This window comes from Ambystoma mexicanum, chromosome 14 (assembly GCF_040938575.1).
Source record: "Ambystoma mexicanum isolate Mex_15411 chromosome 14, UKY_AmexF1_1, whole genome shotgun sequence".
NCBI lineage: Eukaryota > Metazoa > Chordata > Amphibia > Caudata > Ambystomatidae > Ambystoma > Ambystoma mexicanum.
Genome location: NC_090940.1, coordinates 148,663,882 through 148,688,120, shown reverse-complemented (window position 1 = coordinate 148,688,120; position 24,239 = coordinate 148,663,882). Strand labels below are relative to the sequence as shown.

General features: G+C 48.8%; 1 protein-coding gene across 1 annotated transcript in view; it reads right to left on the bottom strand.

Annotated features, from left to right (window-relative positions):
- PRPF39 (pre-mRNA processing factor 39) overlaps positions 1-24,239 on the bottom strand; it is a 481,116-nt gene that overhangs the window by 22,310 nt on the left and 434,567 nt on the right. The window contains exons 12-13 of the mRNA XM_069638752.1: positions 11,743-11,817; positions 3,676-3,796 (exon numbers count right to left, since the gene is read on the bottom strand). Of these exons, the coding sequence (XP_069494853.1) occupies positions 3,676-3,796; positions 11,743-11,817 (196 nt within the window). The remainder of the gene's footprint in view (positions 1-3,675; positions 3,797-11,742; positions 11,818-24,239) is intronic.

Here is a 24,239-nt window from a genome sequence, read left to right as displayed (position 1 = left end):
GTCGTGATGCAGGATTGTGCCCCCTTCTCTGGTGATCAGATCCGCGACCACTGGCAGCTTGACTGGAGGTGACGTTGACAGGCTGAGAAGGTCCGGATACCAAATCTGCCTTGGCCATGCCGGGGAGACGAGAATCATTTAATGCATCGGCACAGTGAATTGATTGATGACTGAGAAGGAGAGGCAAAAGAGGGAACGCGTGCAGGAACAGACCTCCCCACGGGAAGGAACACGTGCCTCATGCTCCTCGTTGATAACAGATCGATCTGCGGTCTGCCACACTTGCGGAAGAGGTCCACTTGGCCCGGTCCAGGTTCCCACTCGTGACTGGATTGTAGTTCCCTGATGAGGGAGTCGACAATGGGGTTCTGAACTCCGGATAGGTTAAAGGGGACGAGGAACATATCTTGGGCTACGACCCAGTGCCACAAAGCCTGCACCTCTCTGGAGAGGTGCTGTGGATCTTGTGCCCCTCTGCTTCCTGATATAGATTGTGATGTTGTCAGTGAAGACCCTCACCACTTTGCCCTTGAGCAACAGAAGAAACTACTTGAGGGCCCAAAACTCAGTACGCAGCTCCAGGATATTGATGTGGAGATCCCGCTCCTCTGGCAGCCACAGCCCTCTGGCGTGGAGACGTCGGGTGCAAGCTCCCCAGCCCTACAGGGAAGCATCTGTGGTGACCGTCTCATGGTACGTGGGACTCTGAAAACCCGTGCACCCGGCGACGTTTGAGCGTATGCCCCGACAATCTTATCACTCGACGGAACGCCTTGTTGAGAGCAATCTTGTCTGCAAAGCTCCCAGACACCTGGAACCAGCAAGTGTCCAGAAACTCCTGAAGGGGTTGCATCCACAACCTGCAGGGCAAGATCAGGTAGATGCACGATGACAACATGCCGAGCAGCAACTTGATGGTCCGCACTGTAGCGTTCTTCAGAGTCAATAGCCGTTGCACCTTGCCCATAAGGCCTCTATCCACTCCTCTGAGGGAGCAGACAGGCACGAGAGTGTCGAGTTTGGACCCCAGGAACAGTGCGTTCTGAGATGCTATCAAGCAGGACTTAAGATAGTTCTTGGAGGACCCTAGAACCGTCAGCAGCCGGACGGCCCTCTCCATGTGTTAGACGGCCAGTTCCCTTGACGTGGCCCGGATGAGCCAGTCGTCAAGGTACGGGTACACTTGTATCCCCTGTAGACACAGATGGGCTTCCACTGTTGCCAGGCACTTTGTAAATACCCTTGGTGCAGACTTCAGTCTGAAGGGGAGGGCCTTGAATTGATCGTGCCTTCCCTGCACTACAAAGTGCAGGAACTGCTAATGCTTCTCATGAATGGGGACGTTGAAGTATGCGTTCTTCAGATACAGTGACTTCAGAAGTCCTTCCAGTTGGCCAAGCATGTGCTGCAACATGACCACCCTGAATGTCTGGGACTTGAGCCATTTGTTGAGATGCTGCAGGTCTAGAATGCGCTGCCATCCCCCGGTGGTCTTCTTTACCAAGAAGTATCTGGAGTAGACGCTTTGGAACCAATCGCCTCATTTCTCATCATGGTCCCGTACCTCCTGCAGGAGCTGAGGGGTGTGCTGCTCTTGCCAGACCACTGGAGGGATCCGCAGACACTGTTCCTGGAACTCTAGAGTGTCCGTGGGTGAGCATGTCCAGCGCACCCATCGGTCAGTAGAGATCTTCCACTCGTTGAAGCACGGCAACTGGCCTCCCACCGGGGTACATGGGTGGGGGCCTGACGTCCTGGCCGGTTCAATCTTGCTTCAGGGCATGCGTCGTCCACCTCCAACGAAAGCCTTAGAACAGCCTCTGTAGGCCTCCTGGGTGGTGGACCGGGAGGGTTGGCGGTACAAAGAAACCACCAGACTTCCCAACAGAGGCACGAAAGGAAGGGCGGTGTTGCTGAAGAGTGCCCAGGGCACTGGCAGTTCCCGTCTTAATGGCTTGCAATGGCTCGTCGATGGCCTTCCCCGAAGTGGTTGTCCCCGTCGAAGGACATGTCCAGCACCCTCGTCTGGACATTGACGGAAATTGGTGGAAGCCAGCCCTGACACAGGCAGACACTGTCCCCCATCTGTCTGAACCCCCCCCCCCCGCCCGACGTTCAGGGCCATAGTGATGGCAAGGTCCGATGCCACCTCCACGTCCTGGAGGAAAGTTCAACCCGCTTGTTGTCGGGTAGAAATTCCAGCAACGGGGCCATTTTATACCACATTTCTCTGTCATACCTGGCCAGGATTGCAAGCACATTAGTCGCCTCGACTGTTGCCCATTGAGTAGATCACCTTTCTTCCCATGGCATACAACTTCTTCCCTTCGCTATTCGGTGGAATGGAGGATGAAGACAAGGGGTTAGAAAATCGAGAGCAAGGGGGTTTGGAAGAATACATGCAGAGGTTGATGCAGCAGCTTAGGGTGCTGCTTCCTCTTTTTTGCCACTGGGACCGGGGCCAGTGGTACCATCTGCATCATTTTTTCAATCTCCTACACCAGGGTGTGTCTGAAGGATTGAAAGGATGTCCAGCGATGCATCCCTCCGAGGGGGTGGGCAGTAGGCCTACTAGGCCCTGCGCCGCTGTCATTTGCATTTCCGCCGTCTTCATTACCCGCGTCGTCCTGGATCGTGTGAACCGACATCTGGTCCACAGAACAGGTATCCGTGCCCTGGAGTACGGTTGATGTCCGCTCACCCTCCTTTTTTTGCATTCTGAGGGGGAGGGATGGTGGGAGGGGTCGCTCGAACTTAAGGATGGCATCTTCTTCTCTGGTGTCTTCACCAGCTTGGCTGAGGCCTCGCGCCTCAGGGGCAGGGTTATTCTGTGCACCGCCGAGTCCACCTAGACTGGGTCAACCACTTTGGACTTCGAGGGGGCATCCACCACCAACTCTATTGTATACATCACCTGGGCTTTCTGGCACAGGTTGGACACCTTTTCCTGTGCCTTTGTCTTCACTGGCTTTTCCCACGGCTTTGTCAGGTTAGTGGATTTCCTCTTCGAGGACGAACTGGAGCGATGGCTGGAGATGGAAACAGATGGTGAAGATGAGCACGCCCTGCCCACTGGGGGAGCCCGCTTGCCCAGCGACCCCGGTGGTCTTGCGGTGCTTTGCCCTGTCATGGGCCCCAACAGATGGAGCACCCTCAAGTGACTTAGAAGCCCACTCCTTGGACCGGCCGGTCCTTGGTGAGGCATGCCCCTGCTTGTTGCATGGGGCAGAGGCCTTGGTGCTGAGCAATGCAGCCAGCCTACTATGACAATCATTCTTTGCTTGGTGAACCAGAGGCAGATTTTGCAATCTGCTTCCCTGTGATCCAGATGGACAGTAGAGGTACTGGAGGCGTTTGTTCTCCACAAACACATTCTGCAGCTGGAGCAGAGCAGGCCTGATTGGCTTCTGGAATTAGATGAAACCAATGATTCTTGTCCTTGAGGGGCATTGAGATGAACTGACAAACTATTCCTGCTTGTCGGCCTAAGAAGGTTTAGAGGACAAAGACATTTTTTACGTGAAAGTGAAACATTGTTTTCCTTTACTGAGGATTCCCGGCTTGACAGGGAATATTCAGGAGCATGTGAATCCATGCCAGACCCCATGCTTGAGCAGTATATATTTTGTACCATTTAAATCTATAAAAAGGCAATGGATGCTTTACATGACCCACCTGGTACCAGGCATTATAGTTGTAGGCTGCCTGATTAGCTTGCATGTCTCCACTCATCATCTGGGTTGATAACATAGATCCATCGTCTAAGAGTGCTTTCTTTTCATCTGGCTCATCTGATCTGTAATATTAAACAAAACAAATGGATTAATTTTGTTAAACAGAGAAAGTAGATTAACTGGTTGTCTGTGCAGAATGGTTTTAGCCTTTCACTGGGCGTTCAGTAATGCTGATTAACAAGGCCAACAGTGGAAGCAGTACGATAAACATTTTTTGCTCAGCAGACCGTCCGTTCATTTAAACACAAAGAAATCCTTTTCCTCAATGATCGAGGGCATAGGAAAGGAAAACTCCAGCTTACAATGTTTCTCAAAGTTCAACAATTTCACTTTGAGGACCACCAAGGAAAACGTGAAGGATTTAGGTTGGTGAGTCAGCGTTTGTTGCCTAATGGGCAGGAAGGGGGTAAACAAAGGATGCTCATCTGACTAACCCATTTAGAATTCACTAAACCACTTGGATGGCTTAAGTCCGATACGCCAGTTTTTCTAAAGTCCACCCAAAGGGACTTTATACAACTATACCTTGAGAAATACAGAAACTCCAACTCTTAGTACAAGGCTGTGCCATCGGAGATTATATTTGGTAGCAATGACAGAGCAGCCAGGCTCATCATAGGAAGGATATAGGGCTGCACAGAGGTACAAAGAACTTGTAGCATACATATGGTCCAACGAAACACTGATTTATTGTTAAAGTAATTTTCTATACACATCTAAAGAAAATTCTTTAGAAAGGTAAGTACTATTATAAGTCAAACAATTCTAAAAACCAACAATACTCATGGTATGTAAATCAAAGTATAAACTATATTTAGAATAGCAGTATACAGTTCAAGCTGAGTAAAACCTAGTGTCACATTTAGAATGCCAGTGCTATTTAAGAGGCGTAAAACCACTTTAGTAGACTTTTAGAATGCCTATATGATAATGATGTGTTATTTTATATATAACGCCTTAATCCAAAGCGCTTTTACAGAGCACATATTTACATACACTATCACCCAACTGAAATTGGTACTCATTGATCGACCTCGGAAGGATGAAAGGCTGAGTTGGCCTTGCCGGGGTTCGAACCTGCGACCTGCAGATCACAGCATAAACAGACACTATTGGTAGGAAACAATGTTGCTTATTCAGTTTCAGGAATAATACAGTAATACCAACAATGTTACAAGTAAGTACCTTGCAACATATGTAACTTATTCTTCTTTCCGGATATATACAGTTACACCTATATTACTTTTCAGAATAGTGGTACACAATTCTAAAGTAAGCAACAATTGTAAGGTAAGCAAGAACTCTTAAGACTCTTCAGAAAGGCAGTAAGCACTTCAAGTTAAGCAAAACCTAAGGTTACACATTTAGAATGGCAGTATGCCATTCAAGTTGAGTAAACCCCTATTGGTAATACATCGTTACACTTCTTCAGTTTCAGGAATAATACAGTCATACCAACTGTTACTTTTTAAACTAGTGGAGCACAATACACAGGTAAATAAATACATTTGTACACTTTTCAGAATGGCAATAAGCAATTCACAGGTAAAACATAAGTTACTCACCGTAGTGACTAATCTACTCTTAGTCCATAGTCCCCTTTCCTCCATACTGTATGGGCATCCCTTCCAAAGGACAGGAGGGGGAACCTTTTTCACCAGAAAAACCCTTCCCCTTCAAAGTAAGAGATGTGCGGCACAGGGAGCATGCGCTGCCCTGACTCCGCCCTCTGGCGCCACACCTCCGTCCTCATGGACGCGCCGACTATAGATTTAACATTACCTAATGACACCAGTATTATTAGTGGGGAGGTTGTTGGGACTTATGGAGAAAAGGGGACTAGGGACTAAGTACATTAGTCACTATGGTGAGTAACTTATAATTACTCATACGTCCCGTCCCCTTGCCTCCAAACTGTATGGGCGATTACAACTGATTGTAGCCCCAGGGTGCAGAGGAGACCCTCCTTAAGCAAATAGGTTCCTGAGAACCGCCTGTTTGAAAGCCGCATCAGATCTAGAGCCGGCATCCAAACAGTAATTTTGCAGAAAGCCGAGGGAGAGGCCCAAGTTGGCGCCCTGCTTATGACTTGCCAAGGGACATGGTGCTGGAATGCATTGGCCGTTGCCTTGGCCTGGACTGTGTGGGCATGCATGTTGGCTGGGAGTGGCTTGTGCTGGCCCTCATACGCTTCTTTGATGGCAGAGACCATCCAGCGGGATATGAAGGCCTTAGAGGCCTGAAAGTCTGGCCTCGAGGCTCCGACTTGCAGAAGCCCTTGGTCCTGTCCAAGTAGAATTTTAGGGCACGCCGGACATCCAGCCAGTGCAGCACTCGGTGCTTTGTCCTTGGGATCGAGGAAAGAACATAGGAAGGACCATTTCTTAGTGAAACACAGATGGAACCTTGGGCAGAAATGCTGGGTGCGTCCGCATGACTACCTTGTGAAAGGTGGTACATGGTTCAGAGGCGACCAGCACCTGGATCATGCTGACTCTGCGAGCCGAAGTATGACCGACTAGTAAGGTCTTCTTGATTGTGAACAGCCTAATGTCCATGGACGCCATTGGCTCTAATGGTTTGTGCGCCAGGGCACCCAAGACTATGTTAAGGTCCCACACAGGGTGCGGTCTCTTGACGGGCGGGTAGAGCCTAGCGAGACCAGTCGGATGTTTGACAATAGGGTTGGAGTAGGAAAAAATGCCTTCATCCGGGTTCCTGTAAGCCCCAATGGCTGCAAGGTATGTACGGCAGGTGTCGACATGTATGCCGAATGAGCGAGGTATGCCGAAAAGGAGAGCATGTCGTCCAAATTGCAGGCCAAGGGGTAAATTCCCTTGGAGACTGCCCAGTGGCAGCATTTGGTCCATTTGCTTTTGCTCCTGCCGCCCTGTATGATCTCCAGATTGGCCTGTGAGAGTTTAAGGAGCCGAAACGTTACCTGCTCAGGTACCACGCTGTGAGGGCTAGTTTCCCTGGTGCGGGGTGGATGATTCTGCCGCCCTGCTGCGCCAGAAGATGTGCTGGGCCTGTTGGAATGTGTATCGGGGCACCTCCGAGTGGGTGAGTAGTTTCGAAAACCATGGCCTGGCCAGCCACCATGGAGCTATCGGAATGAGTGGGTGAGACTCATTGATCTTGCAAGTTACCTTGTGAATCAGGGGAGTGGGTGGAAAGGCATAGGCCTTCACGCCAGTCCTCTGGAGGTGAAATGTGCCGCCCAGAGAGCTGGGGCCCCGACCCTGCCAGGATGTGAACTGGGGACAATTCTTGTTGTGCCAGGTGGCAAAGAGATCGAATTGGGGGTGACCCCACCTGTTGAAGATCTCCTGAATAACGAGGTCGTTTAGCTGCCACTCAATTGTCCACTCCAGCCTGCTGAGCCTGTCCGCCTCTAGGTTGGATTCCCCCAGGAGGTGGAATGCGGAGAGGTACATTTTCCAGGGCACATTTCCACATGTTGATCGCCAGCCTGCACAGAGGAGCAGATCTGGTGCCTCCCTGCTTGTTGACATAGTACATGCTGGTCGAGTTGTCTGTCTGGATGAGGACAAACTTGCCCTTGAGAAGTGGTACGAATGCTCTGAGCGCTAGCCAGATGGCGTTCAGCTCCAACCAATTGATGTGGTATTCCTGCTCCTGTCGAGTCCAGGTGCCGTGGACCTAGAGATCGTCCAGCCCTCGAGCGAGGAGTCTGTGGTGACGGTGGCCTGCAGAGAGTGAGGCCGAAAGGGCTTGCCCGTCCGTAGGTTGCAGTCCATGGACCACCAAGATAGATCAGAGTGGAGAGATGGAGGAATGTTGATCATCTCGGATTGCAAGCCCCGCTCCTGAATCCATGAGGCCGCGAAGTGCAGCTGAATCCTTCCCTCATCCTTAGTCTCGTGTGCGGCAGTGCTAACAGAACCGCCACCAGAAGACCCAAGTGATGTTGGTACCTCCATGCCGAGGTCCCCTCACTGCTGAGGAAGTGGGCGGTGGCCCTCTTGATGGCCGAGATTTTATTTTCCGAAGGGAAAGCCCTCTCGCAGCACGTGTCCCAAATGAGACACAGGAATGTCAGTCTGTGTAGGGAGCAGCGGTGACCTCTTGAGGTTGAGTGAGAAGACCAGGTCGTGCAGTGTTCATAATGGCATGGGAAGAGTGGTGAACCGCTTCCGGAGATGTACCCCCGACGAGCCAGTCGTCGAGGTATGGGTAGATGGAGGCCCTGCGCTCGGAGGAGGGACGCTACAGCGTTCACGAGTCTGGTAAAGACCCTGGGGGCCGAGTTGAGGCCAAACGGAAGGACTTTGTATTGGAAATGGAAGCCCATGATCCTGAACCATAGGGGCTGCCAAATTGAGACGTGTAGGTATGAGTCCTTCAAGTCCAGGGAGCACATCCAGTCTCCCCTGTCCAATGTCTCCACTATAAAAGCTGGCGTAACCATCTTGAATGTTTGCCGGAGTGAGGTTGAGGGTGGAACGGTCCATTACAAATCAGGCCCACCTGGTTCTTCTGAATGGCGAAAATCCTTGAGTAAAAGCCCAAGCCTCGCTGGGACTTCCTCCACTGCCTGGCTCTCGACGAGCGACCAGATCTCCGCTAAAAGGGTTGCTTTCCCAACCCGTGGGAGTGGAGGGAGAAGAGGCTGGGATAGGGAGGCGGTACTCCGTGGTGACTACAGAGGATCCAAGGGTCTGCGAAATTCTGGCGCCAGAAATTTGCGTGACGAGCAAGCCTGCCGGCCCACTTGAGACACGTGGAGCCAGAGGGGCGTGTCATGCCTTCCTTCTCTGACCTCTGAGGCTTTTGAAGAGGGGGGGCTGGAAAAAGCCCTTACGCCCCCTGTCCCCTTTTTGTTTCTTGCGCCTATGCTGGGACGGCGAACTGTCAGGCTGCCTGAACCTCCGCTCTTGGAAGCCACAGAACTCTCCATAAGTACGCCCCGTTTGAGAGCCGTTTTTCTTTTTATCCAGCTCCTCATCCGTTGTCGAGGGGAAGAGGTCACCCCCTTCGAACGGAAGATCTAGTATGCGTTCCAGGACATCCGTGTTGAATTTTCATATCACGGAGCCAGGCCGTCGTTCTCAAGTCCGTGGCAATACAGATGGCACGGTCAGAGGTGTCAATGTGGGCCACTGAGGACTCCATGATGTCACACGCTACAATTTTGGCCTCCGCCAATCCCACCTTGAATCGTGATTGGCTCTGCACCAGAAGCTCTGGGAGGAAATCCACAATTTCCCGCCAGAGCCTCTGGTTAACGGCTGCCAGCATGGCATCCGGGTTGGCTTGATGCAGGTGCAAGGACGCATTGGAATACAGCTTCTTCCCGTACGCCTCCAAGTTCTTCTCCCCCTTGCCTAGCAGCGCCACAGGAGGAGGCTGAGGATGACCCAAGGCTTGGAGTACAGTGATACTGCAGCGATCACCAAGGAGTGTGGATGAGGATGGGCAGATAGCAAGAGTGTATCCCCCACCATCTACCTGTACTTGGTGTCCAGGTGTTTATTTACCGGCTGGGCCATGTGGGGCTTGAGCCAACCCTTTTTGGCCAAGGCAACAAAGTCCTTCTGCATCGGGAACCCCGTTCTGGGGGGCTTGCTAGGAGCTGCGGGCTGAGGTGCGAGGGCCAGAGGCTGCAGCGGGGGCTGGTATGGAACCGCCTGCCCAATTAGTTGGGGGGCCGGAGCAGGCTGCTGAAGCTGAACAGGGACCAGAGCGGCCTGTACTGGGGCCTGCGGCGCCGGAGACATTGGAGGGAGCAAGTCCCTGATGGTGTCCTGGAGGATGACCCCCATCTGATGAGACATAATGAGCCTGAGCAACTTTTCAAAGAACCTGTCCTCACAGGCTGGGTTGGTGGTAGGTGGTACTGATAGGGTAGCGGGCGGCTGCAGGAGCTGTTGGGTGCCCTGTCATATGGACACAGCGGGAAGCCGCCTTGCGCGAAGGAAGGCTAGCTGTAGGCCACATACCTGGTTGACACCAGTCCCACCTCGACCACAGTCCTCCACCTGCCTGCCCTGGAGGGGCGGCGGCTGGATGGTGATTTTTTTGGCCGGGCGGTCTTTTTTTGAGCTGCCTTCCAAGTGCCTGTGTCGTGTTGCTCGGCTCACTGGGCCCCGCCCCATCCAGGACTCCTGAGTGTGGATCATGGGGGCCTATCCTGTTCCTCAGCCTGAGGACTGGTAGGCGTTTCGCCCTCTGCGGATCTGCTGGTAGAACAGCATAAAGGCACCCCCTCGGACATGATGCCGGTATTAGGACGTAGCCCCTTGGGTGAAGACCCAGTAATAAAACCTTCCTGTCCCTCAACACTGTCATCGGGAGGATCTAACGACCCCTTGCCTGGTGGCTGGTAGCCAGTTCAGCCTGGGTACTTGTGCTGGTACCAGGAACAAGGCAGTCCCTCCCGTGCAGGCGAGTCCTTGGTAAGGAGTCTCCCTTGCGGGGTGCACTGGAAAAGAGTGCCCTATCTTGGGCTTAGATTGATGATTGACGAAGTCCTTCAGGTTCTCCGGAAGCAATCTGTCGAAGAGCTCCCTCACCTGGCCAGTCTGTTCTTCAGAGACCTCGAGGAAAGTGCGTTGCACGCTGTGCAAGCTTGCATGCCGTGGTCGGGGCCAAGGCACCATAGGCAGAGGGCGTGGGGGTCTTTAGTCGGGAAGAGCCCGTCGCAGGATGGACATCTGCCGAACCCTGTAGAAGTCGATATGCGCCGGGGAGGAGCGCAACGCCTAAGGACCGAGTACCTGAATGATAAAAAGAAAAAGTATCCACGCGTGGAATTACATGGCCGAAGCCAAACCCAGGAGCGCTGGTGAGTTCAGCCCGCTCCCATCGACGTGGAAAAGGGGACTGAGGTGTAGCGCCAGGTAGGCAGAGCCAGGGCAGCGCTTGCTCCCAGGGCCACACCCCTGGGCGCCTCAATTTAAAGTGGAAGTTGTTTTTTTTCTGGTGAAAAACGTTGTCTTGCGAGTGACGCCCATGCAGCATGGAGGAAAGGGGACAGGATGTAAGATTACATTCCTTACCCAACTCCCCAAATCATTCCACCGCAAAACGACATTGCCGAAACTTTCTCTCCATCACACCAACTACAACAGAGGCAGGCAGTAATTGCAGATGCTCACCTGATGCACAACATTCCTTACCTAATTACATACACCAGGGAAGCCAGCTGCCTTCGCTGTGGCACACTGCAACAAACTCACCCGCCCTCACCGCCCAGACCCTCGCACCAGAGACCACGAATAATGAGAGCGCACCATCCTCTCTGCTGCACTGGACAAAGATCGCTCCAGCCGAACATCTCACACCACCTCTGTAGACACAGACAGCAAGCACGGCCAAGCATCCATGCACCGTAGAATGCTACTATGGCTACGCTCTTCCGGTTTAGCATCGCATATAGCCGTCCAGACAAACACCTGACATACCTCAACACCTCTGCCACTAGCATACAGTGACTACCAATAGAAAAACTCTGTATAGCTGGCCACACAGACTCTTTCAACAATAGCCCTCTATCGCAAACCACCAACAGCAACGTGCCTGACCTTTCTGGGCTGCTTATTCGAGCATAGCCTAGCCAGCCACCTAAGTCCTAGTCTGGCGAACGCACACGCATCTTCTAAGCTAAAACCCTTAAAACCTCCAACACACTGACTAAGGTCACCGAAGGTGTTCCAACTACAAAGCGCATTGAGGTCATACAAATGGGGAAGAGCACTATATAAATAACCAAATACAATACAAAATACAATAAAAATGATAAATCTCCCCAACAGATGTCTTCACAGTACTCATCGAGGACAAAGGTAAACTACAGAAAGGCACAATACATACGGTCAGGACTTCTATCCTATCCTCTTTCACCTAGCATGGGAACATCGGAATACAATTGATTTGTAAATTGTGGTTCTCTTGCAAAGAACAACAATTTCTTGAAAAGCCAGGTATCCTTTTTCTTGTGGAATCACCAAAATGCATGGGCATTGCGCAATAAAGACAGCCATACCCATTTTCAGCTTTTCTTTTCACGCCCTCTTGCTCTTGTAGAAGCTTCTGATGTTCATCATAGGCTGTCAAAAGACTGTAGGAAAGAAGCAATACTTCAGTTTGATTGTCTTATTTTCCATTCATTCAGTACATTTTAAGCATGAGCCACACATTGCAAATATCGGTATAGCATGCACCAATGGCAACACATGGCCTACAAGCGTTTGGCATCATGAATGGATGAGTTTATAGTACATGTATTGGTTTTACTCAGCATAACTGAGCGCTATTACTCTATGTCCAAACAGGAATACTCCTGGTTTCATTCTTAGATCGATGTGCATACACGTCCTTAATTTTGTAAGGATTTTTTTGTTTTAATTGTATAATAGTTCTGAAACAGAATATTTACAATTACTAACACATTAACACACACGATATCACACATTCTATAACATATTCCAGTATTTAAAAGTATTTATTGAAATTAAAATAATAAAACATCACATTAAATGAAGAACTACCAAATAATTATTCACTATTACCGGACATCCCACATTCAAACCCCACAACCCTAAATCACCAGGGCAGAACACCATCCTTGGAGCTCCAGGTCTTCTCCCTACACAAAGCAGGGTAGGCCAACAACTGCATTATGTTCTTCCAGATCCTATAAAGGGCAATAACGCCAATATTGATGTAGTATTTACACATAACACCCGGACATCTTCACTTTTGATGGCATCTAAATTGTGCACAAGATGTCCTAATGTAACCATGTAGAGAGAACCAAGTTTCAGGCATTCTGTCAGGACATGCTTTGCCATTTCAGTTGGAGACAATTTGTCAGATCCTGCAGTATCTAGCCTCTCAGGCAATCTTTTTTTTGGACCACATATTGATAGAACCAGCAATTGGTGTATGTAGCCTTAAGTAAAACATAAGTTACTCACCGTAGTGACTAACGTACTCTTAGTCCATAGTCACCTTTCCGCCATACTGCATGGGCGTCCCTTCCAAGGGACGGGAGACGGAACCCTTTTCATCAGAAAAAACCTTCCCCTTTACATTTAGAGGGGTGTAGCCCAAGAAGCATGCGCTGCCTTCTGGCCCCACATCTCCATCCCCATTGATGTGCCGACAATAGCTTTAACATTGGCTAATGACACAAGTGTTATTAGGGGGAGGTTGGAGGGATGTATGGAGGAAAGGGGACTATGGACTAGCCGCGTCAGAGCTAGAGCCGGCATCCAAACAGTAATGCTTGCAGAAAGCAGAGCGAGTGGCCCAAGTGGCCGCCCTGCTTATGACTTACCAAGGAACATGGCGCTGGAATGCGAAGGCTGTTGCCTTGGCCCCGACTGCGTGGGCGTGCATGTTGGCTGGAAGCGGCTTGTGCTGGCCCCATACTCCTCTTTGATGGCAGAGCCCATACCGCGGGATATGGAAGCCTTAGAGGCCTGACAGCCTCGTCTTGAGCATCCGAAAATGACGAACAGGGCGTTCGATTTGTGGAAACCCTTGGTCCTGTCCAAGTAAAATTTCAGGGCACGCCTGACATCCAGGCAGTGCAGCACTCTGTGCTTCGTCCTTGGGTGTCGGCAAAAAACGTAGGAAGGACTATTTCCTCGGTCAAATGGAAAGCGGACGGAACCTTGGGCAGGAATGCTGGGTGTGTCCGCAGGACTATTTTGTCCTTGTGAAAAGTAGTATATGGTTCCGAGGTTACCAGCGCTTGGATTTCGTTGACTACGAGCCGAGGAGAGGAGTCTCCGACTAGCAAGGCCGCCTTGATGGTGACCAGCCTGATGTCCGCGGATGCCACTGGCTTGAACGGTTTGTGCGGCAGGGCGCCCAAGACTATGTTGAGGTCCCACACAGGGTGCGGCCTCTTGGGTGGGTAGAGCCTTGCGAACACCGTCAAATGTTTGACGATAGGATTAGAGGAGGAGAAGATCCCCCTCTACGACCACCTGTAAGCTCCAATGGCTGCAAGATATGTACGTCAAGTGTCAACCTCCACGCCAGAATAGGCGAGGTGTGCCGAGAAGGAAAGCACGTCATCCAAAGTACATGCCAGTGGATCGATGTCCTTTGAGTCTGCCCATTGGCAGAACCTGGTCCATTTGCTTTTATACTGGGCCCTGGTAGCCTTGCTGCTTGCCCCCTGAATGATTTCCAGATAGGTCTTTGAGAGGCTGAGTTGCTGCAGCATTACCCGCTCAGGAACCACGCTGTGAGGGGTAGTTTCTGTGGTGCGGGGTGGATTACCTTGCCCCCTGCTGCACCAGAAGATGTGCTTGGCCCGTTGTTAGGCAAAGTTTTAATACAGCACCCTCTGGGAACAATACAACCAACTATGACTTCAGGTATAGGCAACCCAACCTTTGGTATAAGCTTGTAATACAAAGTTTCGGTAGCGTGTTGAGCAGCCAGGCTCATCTCAAGAGGGAAAATGTGAGCTGTAGTGTAGTTATACAAAGATTCAGTTACAGGCATTCAAATAATCTTACACTCCAAGGTTTCTTGCATACACAATTAATAATTTCAGTCAGTTAAAAAGCCTTTTTCAGAAGGGAGAATAGAATAGTAACAAATATACTTCAATACTGTACACTGAGTTTCTAAATAAGACCATACCCCTTTGGGAAGGCCCACAGACAACCGACACCCATAGTTGACTTCAGTAACAAAGGTGCAGTGAACATTAATATCTTCCTGTTGGCATTCACAACACTCATAAAAAGTTGGTAAAAGGCAAAGGTTAGAACACAAGAGACCACCGTTAGGGAGAAATCTCAAAAATGTGCCAATTCCTCTCTCCCTTAGAGTCCCTCAGCTCTTTCGCTGAACTTTGGGACTTTGTACTTTTAATTCTAATTGTTTTCTGCGTTTCAATTTGTTATGGAGTCTAACCAACTCCATATGCATCATCTTGTCCATTTGTGTCACACAGCACCCAGAGTGCAGTGATACAGGGAAGCCTTTCAGACTTTCCCAAGGTTTAACTACCTTATCTGGGATAAATTACTGTTGCCTCGAACAGTGGAGTGAAATTGACTTCACTTAGTCCTGTACATTTCTAGACCCAGCACAACCTATTTTACCATAGAGTGCTGGAGGGGTTACCTAGTATCCCCTGTCTCTAGATATTCATGTAACAGTCAAATGTTACCCTTTCCACTCAGAATGGCTGGATGCAGTGGTTTTACAATGTACTACCATGATTTTTCCCGACCGCAAACTATTAGTAGCTCCGGTAACGTTAAATCACGGGAGCCATGTTTTTCAAGATGGCGCCCATCCATCGTTGCTAAAATGGTTCCCAGTCTTTCTTCGCCATGTCTTTGTGGAAAGGGTCTTCTAGAGTTTCCCTCTGCACGCCAAACCAGGATTGGTCTCTTTGTTCATTCACCTTTGGCGGGCTTCAGGAGTGAAACCCGCCTCTGGCTCCAGAGTGTCTGGGCTACGCAGGAAGTGTGGGAGGTGCCCAAAACTCCCTGTGCTTAGTCTCCTAGGAGACCAAAATGCACTTTGACGATTGGCTGGCTGCCTGTCCGGCAAGGACAGCCACCCTACTGGGTGAGTGGCAGCTAGGCTGGAATGAATGGGAGGAAACTGGATAAAAGGTGAGTCTCTTGGTTTGGAAGGCAGAGTCGACCAAGCTCCTCTTCGGTTGTTTCATCGAGTGAAGAGGATGCCTGTTGCAACTCGTGGACCGTTGGTTTGCTTGGTGAAGCCCTGCTGCAGGTCCTAATCGTCTAGTTTGCATCGACAGATAAGCCCTGCAAAGGACGACTTCTCCCTTTGAGTTGGTAGGACTAATCAACTCCCAAGTAAGCCACCTGGACACCCATCTCGGAGTTGGTTGCATTTCCTCAGAGTGCTGCAGGAAACCATAGAGCCAGAGCGAGGGACATCAGATTGTGTGCGTTACTTGTAAGCTGTCCAAAAGTGTTTGGAAGATACTCTGGACTCCCACGATGTCGGACCGAATGAGCCTGACCACCCCTCAGCTGAGTGTGGGACCTCAGATGCAAGGACAGTCCACCTTGACAGCCAGGACCAGTGTTGTTACCAGTGCGGTAGCTAAAATGCGACACAGCCACTGAATTTGAAGTTTGCCAGTTGCAAGCTTTTGACCGTCCCGGTGCAGAGCACGAGTCCCCCGACGTCCTCCCTCTTATCCCCACAACTGAGGCCCAGGAACAGCAAGATCTGCCAGGAACAGAAGTCATCAGCTGCATCTTTTTCTTCCTTGTAGGGTACTATAAAACAAGACCGAGAACTTACCTCTCATGGCGAAAAGTGCTTGAAACTTTTGCAACTCGCAGGCCTAATCAGCTTGTGACCCAACATATGATTCCTTTTATAAACTACTTCCAAGAACTTGTGCAGAGACTTTTTCGTTTAATTACCAGAACCGCTTTAACCTATCCAAGACTTTAGCCTATTGAATTGACTGTTCTGGTGATCTCAAAGTATTTGTACTGTGTAAGAATAATTGTAGCCTTTTATGTTCCAATAACCTTTACCTTTTACTCCTCTTGAAAAGTACGGAGGTATATTTGTGCGTTATATGATGGCCTCCTTGTTAGGCAGAATTTTATGCAGTACCCTCTGGGACCACCACATACAATTAGGACTACAGGTGTAATCAAAACCAACCTTTGGTATAAGTCTGTAGTACAGGTTTTGGTAGCGAGCTGAGCAGCCAGGCTTAGCTCAAGTGGGAATGTGAGCAGTACAAGAGGTTACACAGAGGTCTTTCAATCACAGTGGTTCAAGTAGATACTTACACTCACGGTTTCTTGGTAAAACTTAATTTATTACACAATCATTTAGAAAATATTCACTAGAAGGAGGCAAATTGTTATACACAAACTCAATACCAAACAAATAAGTTTGAGTGAATTAGGCTCCCCTGAAATGGAAGCAAAATGGCATGCGTTACTTTAAATGTGAGTAAAAAGGCACAAGTTAGCAGAACAGATCACAAATACTTTCTGCAAATAGTTTCAGTTCAATAGGACTAGGCCAAAGTCAATGGACCACGGTCTTGGATAGTAAAGAGCAGTTCTTGTAGTAAACGATAAAGTCTTTGCCAATGTTCTCAGAAGTAGTTTGTACGAAAAAGAATCATATGTTGGTCACAAGCCGATTAGGCCTGCAAGTTGGGAAAGTTCCACAAACTTTCACAGCGAGAGGCAAGTTCTCTCAATCGGGCTGGCACAGTACCTTAATATGAAGACCAAGATGCAGCAGAAGATGTTGGTTCCTGGTAGTTACGCCAGATCTCACTGTTCCTGAGCCTCAGTCGTGGGGACAAGAGGGAGGATGTGTGGGGGGTGGGGGTTTGGGACTCCTGCACCGGATCTTCGGAAACAACAGACAAAATGGAGTCACTCTGCCACAGGACCGCCGAGGTGCAGGAGCCCTCAACACTGCAGGACCAGTGGGCCAGCCCTCCAGCAGAGTGCATCCACCTTAAGGTAGGCACCCTGCCTATTTTCAGCCCCTTTGTGTAAGAAAAGCCCATCCACTGAAAATCGCTCCATCCATCCCCACAACTGCATGAGAGTTGTGCAAAATCCTTTTTATGTGAAAATTCGAGCGACAGAGCACATTGTGCGTTTACATTGATCCTCCATTTGAACACAGTGTTCCCGATTCAACATGGCCGCCGCCCTCACTGCCAAGAAGGCGACCACATGACCTGCATGAGAGCCCCCATTGACCAACTCCTTCTACAGAAGGCCAATCACGCGCCGGCAGGCGAATGCCGGCCCTCCCCCGAAGGATCCTCACCATAAGGATCTCACCTGTCTGGAGTCTATCTGGAGGCGACCGAGGCCAGGGCCAAGGACCTTGCACTTGTTCATATTCCGGTAGGCCTGCCCTGACCCTGCAGCTCGCCCACACCACCCTAAAAAATCACGAACTGACTCGAACGACCACCATCTGTTTACCTGTCCCCAGCACACTTGTGCAGCTGCTACACCACCGCTTGGCTCGTACTGTGCACTATCTTGCGGCTACATAATGTCTGTCTCTCCTCGAAATTATATCAAGTGGCTTTGGTTAACTAATCTACCACTGTCGGAATGTTCATAATGCCTGATATGTCCGCGAATGTCTGTCTCTAAACAACGGTTACATACTTTAGACCGCCATACCCTAACCCCTTCCGCACTGTCAATCATTAGCTCATATGATTTGCACCAACCCAGGCTATAGCTATATCTATATGTCATATCTCTTAGTCATCACTTACTAATTCGGCTGCCAGTAACCTTCAGCATCCATACCGATGCCCTACGCGACCCATAGTCTGTCACCACTAGGACACACTGCCAATACTTCCCTAGCCTGTAAATTATCTACCATATGTGGTCAGCTATTGATTGCTGCTCTTAGCCCATACATGTCCAGCCTTTGACTGTTGCATCTAGCCCATATATGCTCAGCCTTTGATTGTTGTATCTAGCCCACTTGTGCTTAGCCTTTGTTACATTTAGCCATACATGCCCAGCCATCGATTGTTGCATTTAGCCCATATGCGCAGTTGAACCAGATGCTAATATGCTCAATCACATACACTATATGTAACTTAATTACTACGTAGTACATACTTTCCCATTAGCGATACATCAGGAGCCCTATAACATTGCTTCTGGTCTATCACTTACCCACTGCTCTTAACCTGCCTAACATCCGCCACCACCCTCCACCCTAATATTAAGAATCTCCAACTCCGCATACCCTGTACAAACACCCACTTCTGTACCATTATGGAGCAAGCCAACCCCACCAGTGGACCTAAGCCAGGAACTTCTAATGAACCCCCCCCCCCCCCCCAAGTAGACCATGCAGCATACCCATCAGAAATCTGACTTCGAGCAAGACTCATGAGACTACATGAGCCTTTGACTAGATCCCTCCCTGCCACTAACAAAATAACTATCACCCAACTATCTAGCACCACTAAAAGCAAAACTAAGGCATCACTATCCACCTCTAGCTCAACCAAACAAACATCTCCACTGCAGCCCCTCCGCTCAAAGGCAGACTAATAAATGCTAGATCCTTAACGGCGCATGCCACCGACATCTGCAAAATCATATTGTCCAACAAGTTGGACTTCCTCGTCGTCAAAGACCTGGCTTCACGAGGCAGCTGGACCTCTACTATCTCTGGCAATCCCAGAAGGCTACACCATCCTAAGGCAAGATAGAAATAACATGCGAGGTGGTGGCATTGCCTTCATTGCCAAAATCAGCTTAAACATGAGAATTACCCACACACCAGATTCAATCTCCTGCAAAGTGTGTGCTATCAAACTCCATAACTCCCAAACCCTGACTAACTTATTTATAGGCCCCCTGGCCCAATAGGTACCTTTGAGGATATTACCTGCCCATTATCGACCAACCTCAAAATGTCTACACAACTACTCATTCTTGGAGACTTTAATCTAGGTTATAATGCCCCATCGGACAAACATACCTGCAACATGACCAATAGCCTCGCTGAACTAGGAATAACCCAAAAAATCATGGAACGCACCCATAATAGAGGGAGGACTCTCGATTGGTTAGCAGATTACAACAGTTCTGTATCCATTACCTCCATCTCCCTACAACTATGGACGGACCACTACTTGGTAACATACAATCTACCAATAGACCTCTCCAGCAGGTAGTTAATATGGCCCCCCCTCTTGCACCACCAGGAATAAAAAAAAAAAGTATCGCCAAGGAAAGTAATTCCTGCTATCTTACCTATCCTAAATCAACTTGATGAACATCTAGACCCAGAGATGCTCGTTGAAGAATACAACTAAATTATACTAACTACCCTTGACAACATAGCCACTCTAAAACTTAGACATAGCAAACTCAAAGCCCACCTCAATGAATGGTTTACCCCGGAACTGAAAGATCTGTCAACTCAAAAGAAGCTGTGAATCCACCTGGAGACAACCCCTCAGGAGACCACAAAAACAAACTCACAGAAATCTCACAGTACAAGAAGGAAATTATCCTGGCTAAACGTAACACATACAATAAGCCTATCTCTTTGGCCAACTCAAGCATGAAAGAACTGTTTTCCATCTTCAAGCAATTAGAGTCGCCGAGTCCTACTCCAGATATGTGCACCAAAGCCTGGTGCACAGGGATACAACAAGCACTTGCCAAGAAAGTCACTATACTAGAAAAGAAAATAGCGGCTAAGAAAGCAACACTTAATCACCATTACCCAATGTCAACCCACCCCCCATGGAACAAAACGCAACTAACCAATTCAGATTCACAAAAATATCTATCTGGGAGGTGGAGAAAGTCATCCTCTCTTAAACTCTCCAACTGCCTAGGTGATCTGTGCCTGGCACAACTCAAAAGATGCCGCTAGAGAACTATTCCCCTTTATAACTTAACTCGTTAATGCCTCTTTCACCTCAGGTATCGTGCCGTCCAATTTCAAACAGTCATGGGTACTGCAGTTACTAAAAAAACAATCCCTAGACCCCATTATCCCTACCAACTACCGCCCCATTACTACAGTCCCCTTTTTGCTAAAAATCCTGGACAAGATAGCATATACCCAAATACAATAGAAAACCACAAGCTCCTGGGAGTGAGGCAGTCTGGCTTCCACCCTCAGCATGGGACGGAGACAGCCCTCATCGACTTAAAAGCTCAAATTAATGAGCTAAGAGACAAAGGTCAAACCGCCATCCTCCTACTCTTGGATCTCTCGGCCGCATTCGACCTTGAGGATCACAAAGTCCTCTGTAACCACCTCAACTCTGCGGCGCATTTCTCCAAAGAAGCCATAATCTGGGTTGAATTCTTCCTCAGCAAAAGGACTACGAGAGTGTTCTCAAATTCAGATGCAGCTGACCTTATCCCCATCCTGTGCGGTGTCCCCCAGGGCTCTTGTGTATCTCCAACACTATACAACATTTACCAAGCCCCTTTCTGATTATCTGGACCATCTGGGTATCATCTACACAAACTATGCAGATGATACCCAGATCCTCCTCCCACTTTCAGGGGATTACAACAAGGATTTGGCCTAGGTAAATAGGGTGCATCTCAACATCGAGGCATGGATGGCTACTCACGGTCTATGTCTGAATGATAAAACTGAACTAATCATACTGGGAACACATTCCAAACTAGGCCAGGATTACTCTGCATTCAAGATCGATGGCAATATCATCAAGGTGGCTAAGGAAGTAAAAACCTTTGGTTTTTATCTAGATGCTACCCTCTCCCTGAACAAACAAGTGAAATCACTGGCCTCAGCCACAGCATATACATGTAAGCTTATCAGAGCAGGTAAACCCCATCTCTAAAGACAACTGCCAGATCTTAGCAAGAGCTCTTGCTTTATCCAAACTTGACTACTGCAATGCACTGTATATTGGTGCCAACAAACATTACATAGACTACAAACTTTACAAAATAATGCCTTGAGAGCAGCTCTTGGCATTTCCAGACGATCACATTTCTCAGATAAGGCGCAATACTAATTGGTTGTCTGCCCAAGACAAAATCCTACTGAAAGTTGCCTCCCTCACACACAAAGCCCTGAACAATGCCGCCCCTCCCTATCTGACAGATTTGTAGAAAGAAGATCCACCAGACCCCCAAGAATCTAACGCTAACACACTCATACCTAGATTAAAGTGTCCAAGGCCGGAGGTGCCAGTTTCCCTGTCCGGGCGGCCCAAGTATGGAACTCACTGCCCCACACTATACGCAAAGAGAAATCTTAGCTCAAATTTAGATGGAACTGACTGCCCCACACTATACGCAAAGAGAAATCTTACCTCAAATTTAGACTCCATTACATCAATCACCTGAAGTCATTGATCAACTAGCCAGCGCCTCCCCCACCTGGCTGATATCCTAGCTGCTTAACTGTATAATAACCTGTATATAAATCACTACTGTTGTAATCTATATACTCTACTAGCAATATATTTAACTACAGAACTTTCCTCACCCATCACTACCTGCAACCTGAACAAATACCCTGTAGATAATTTACTGTACTACTGCTACAACCTGTATATACTACAATTATTGTGTGCAATTAGTTATTTATGTACCATGTGTAATTATGTAACTGTTTCCTAAGCTTCGCATATCCTGTAATGCTGCGCCCTCTTAACCCTGGGTCTGGTGTGCATTATAAGTGAATAAAACAAACAACCAAAACTTCAGTAGCTGTAATTCAAACACACAAGCTGGTGTCCCTCTCCATGGTTAATCCTAACCAGCTTTGAGAATGGTATCCAGATGGCTTACAAGTGGATTGGTCCCACCAACTCAAAGGAAGAAGTGATCCTTGAAGGGGCTTCTCTGTCAAGATGAACTTGGCAATTCAGACTTGCAGCAGGGCTTCACCGGGCAAACCAACGGTCCAGGAGTTGCAGCAGCCGTCCTCTTCCAGCTCGTCTTCGGTTCTTTCATTCCAGTGGTCGACTTCGCTTTCCAGTCCAAGAGACTCGCCTTTTAAACAGTTTTCTCCCTAGCTGTCACTCACCCAGCAGGGTGGCCGTCCTTGCGGGACAGTCAGCCAGCCAATCACGCCAGAGTGCATTTGGGTCTCCTAGGAGACTAAGCACACAGTTTCGGGTACCTCCCTCACTTCCTGCCCACCCCAGACACTCGGGCGCCAGAGGCAGTCTTCAATCCTGAAGCCTGCCAAAGGCATACGAACAAAGGGACCAAACCTGGTTTGGCGCGCAGAGACAAACACTAGGACCTTCCCAAAAAGAAATGGTGAAAAAAAGAAGACCGACCGGGACCTGGTTAAACTAAGGGGCTAAAGGCGCCATCTTGAAAAACATGGCTCCTGCGATTTTTAGCTACCGGTGTTCGCCGTCGGGGAAAAATCATGGTAGTTCGTTGTAAAACCACTGCCACCAGCCATTTCGATAGGAACGGGTGGCATTTGACTGCTACGTGAGTATTTAGACACTATGTAACCCCTCCAGCGCACTATTCCAAGATTAAGTGTGCTGATCTAGACATTTGGAAAGACTAGTAAAGTCAATTTCACTTTACATTCTCTGGGAAACCGTATTTTATCCCAGAGAATACATTTAAACCTTTGGGAAGTCTAAAAGACATCATCCCTGTGTTAATGCACCAATGTGCTGTGTAAGCCTATGGAGTTGTCCAAAACTCCATAATCAAAGAACAAGAGTACAAATCATCAAAATACATGAGTGGGGAAAAAAGGCTCCCACTTTCCAGGTAAAAAGAAGCAAGTCCTCAAAATCCAGCAAAGTTGTTGGGGTTCTCTAAGGTGAAGGGAATTAGCACATGCGAATTCTCCCCAACACTCCTAATGAATGTTTTATAACTGACTGATAATTTAATAAGTATTTATCAAAGAAACCTGGAGTATAAGAGTTTATTTGAACACCTGTGATTGTAAACCTCTAACATTACTGCTCACATCCCCCCCCCCCCCCCGGAGATAAGCCTGGCTGTTCACCATGCTGCCAAAACTGTAGTATAGACTTCTACCAAAGGTTGGTTTGCTTACACCCGTAGTCATAGTTGTGTGTAGTGTTCCCAGAGGGTACTGCATACAAACTTTGCCCAACAACCACAAATATTCTTAAGCAGTGCAGATACTTTTAGAGTTCACTAGAAGAGTCATTCAATTCAATAGGCTAAGCCAAAGTCAATGGGCAAAAGTCTTGGATAGGATAAAGCCCTTCTGGTAAGTAATGGAAAAGTCTTTGCACAAGTTCTTGGGAGTCTTTGAAGAAAAGAAGAATCAATTGTAGGGCCAAGAGCTAATTGGACTTGTGAGTTGTGGAAGTTACAAGCACTTCTACAGTAAGAGGCAAGTTCTCTTAGACTTGTTTTACAGTACCTTGGTAAAGAAGAAAATATGCAGCTGATGACTTCTGTTCCTATGCAGCTCTGCAGATCTCACCTGGGCCTCAGTCATGGGAACAAGACGGAGGACGTTGGGGGACTCCTGCACTACACCAGTACTGTAAAACTGGCAACCGGCAAACTTTACTTTCAGTGGCTGTTTCGTATTTCAGCTCCTTGTAGTACAGCAAATAGCAATACGCCCGGTTCCTGGCTGTCAAGGTGGACGTTCACACATCCGAGGTCCCACACTAGACTGATGGGGGTGGGGGGTTGTTAGTCAGGCACAGTCAATCCTGCTTCGCAGGAGTCCGGCGGATCTTCCAAAAGCTTTAGGCCAGCTTACAAGCAACGCACAGTATCTGGTGTCCCTCTCCCTGGCTCTACAGTTTCCTGCAGCAACTCTGAGGAAATTCAACCAGCTCCGAGATGGGTGTCCAGGTGGCTTACTTGGGAGTCGATTGGTCCCACCAACTCAAAGGGAGAAGTCGTCATTGCAGGGCTCCTCTGTCGATGTGAGCTTGGCAAGTAGTCAATGCAGCAGGGCTTCAACGGGCAAACTAACGGTCCAGGAGATGAAGCAGGCGTCCACTTCAAGCTCTTCTTC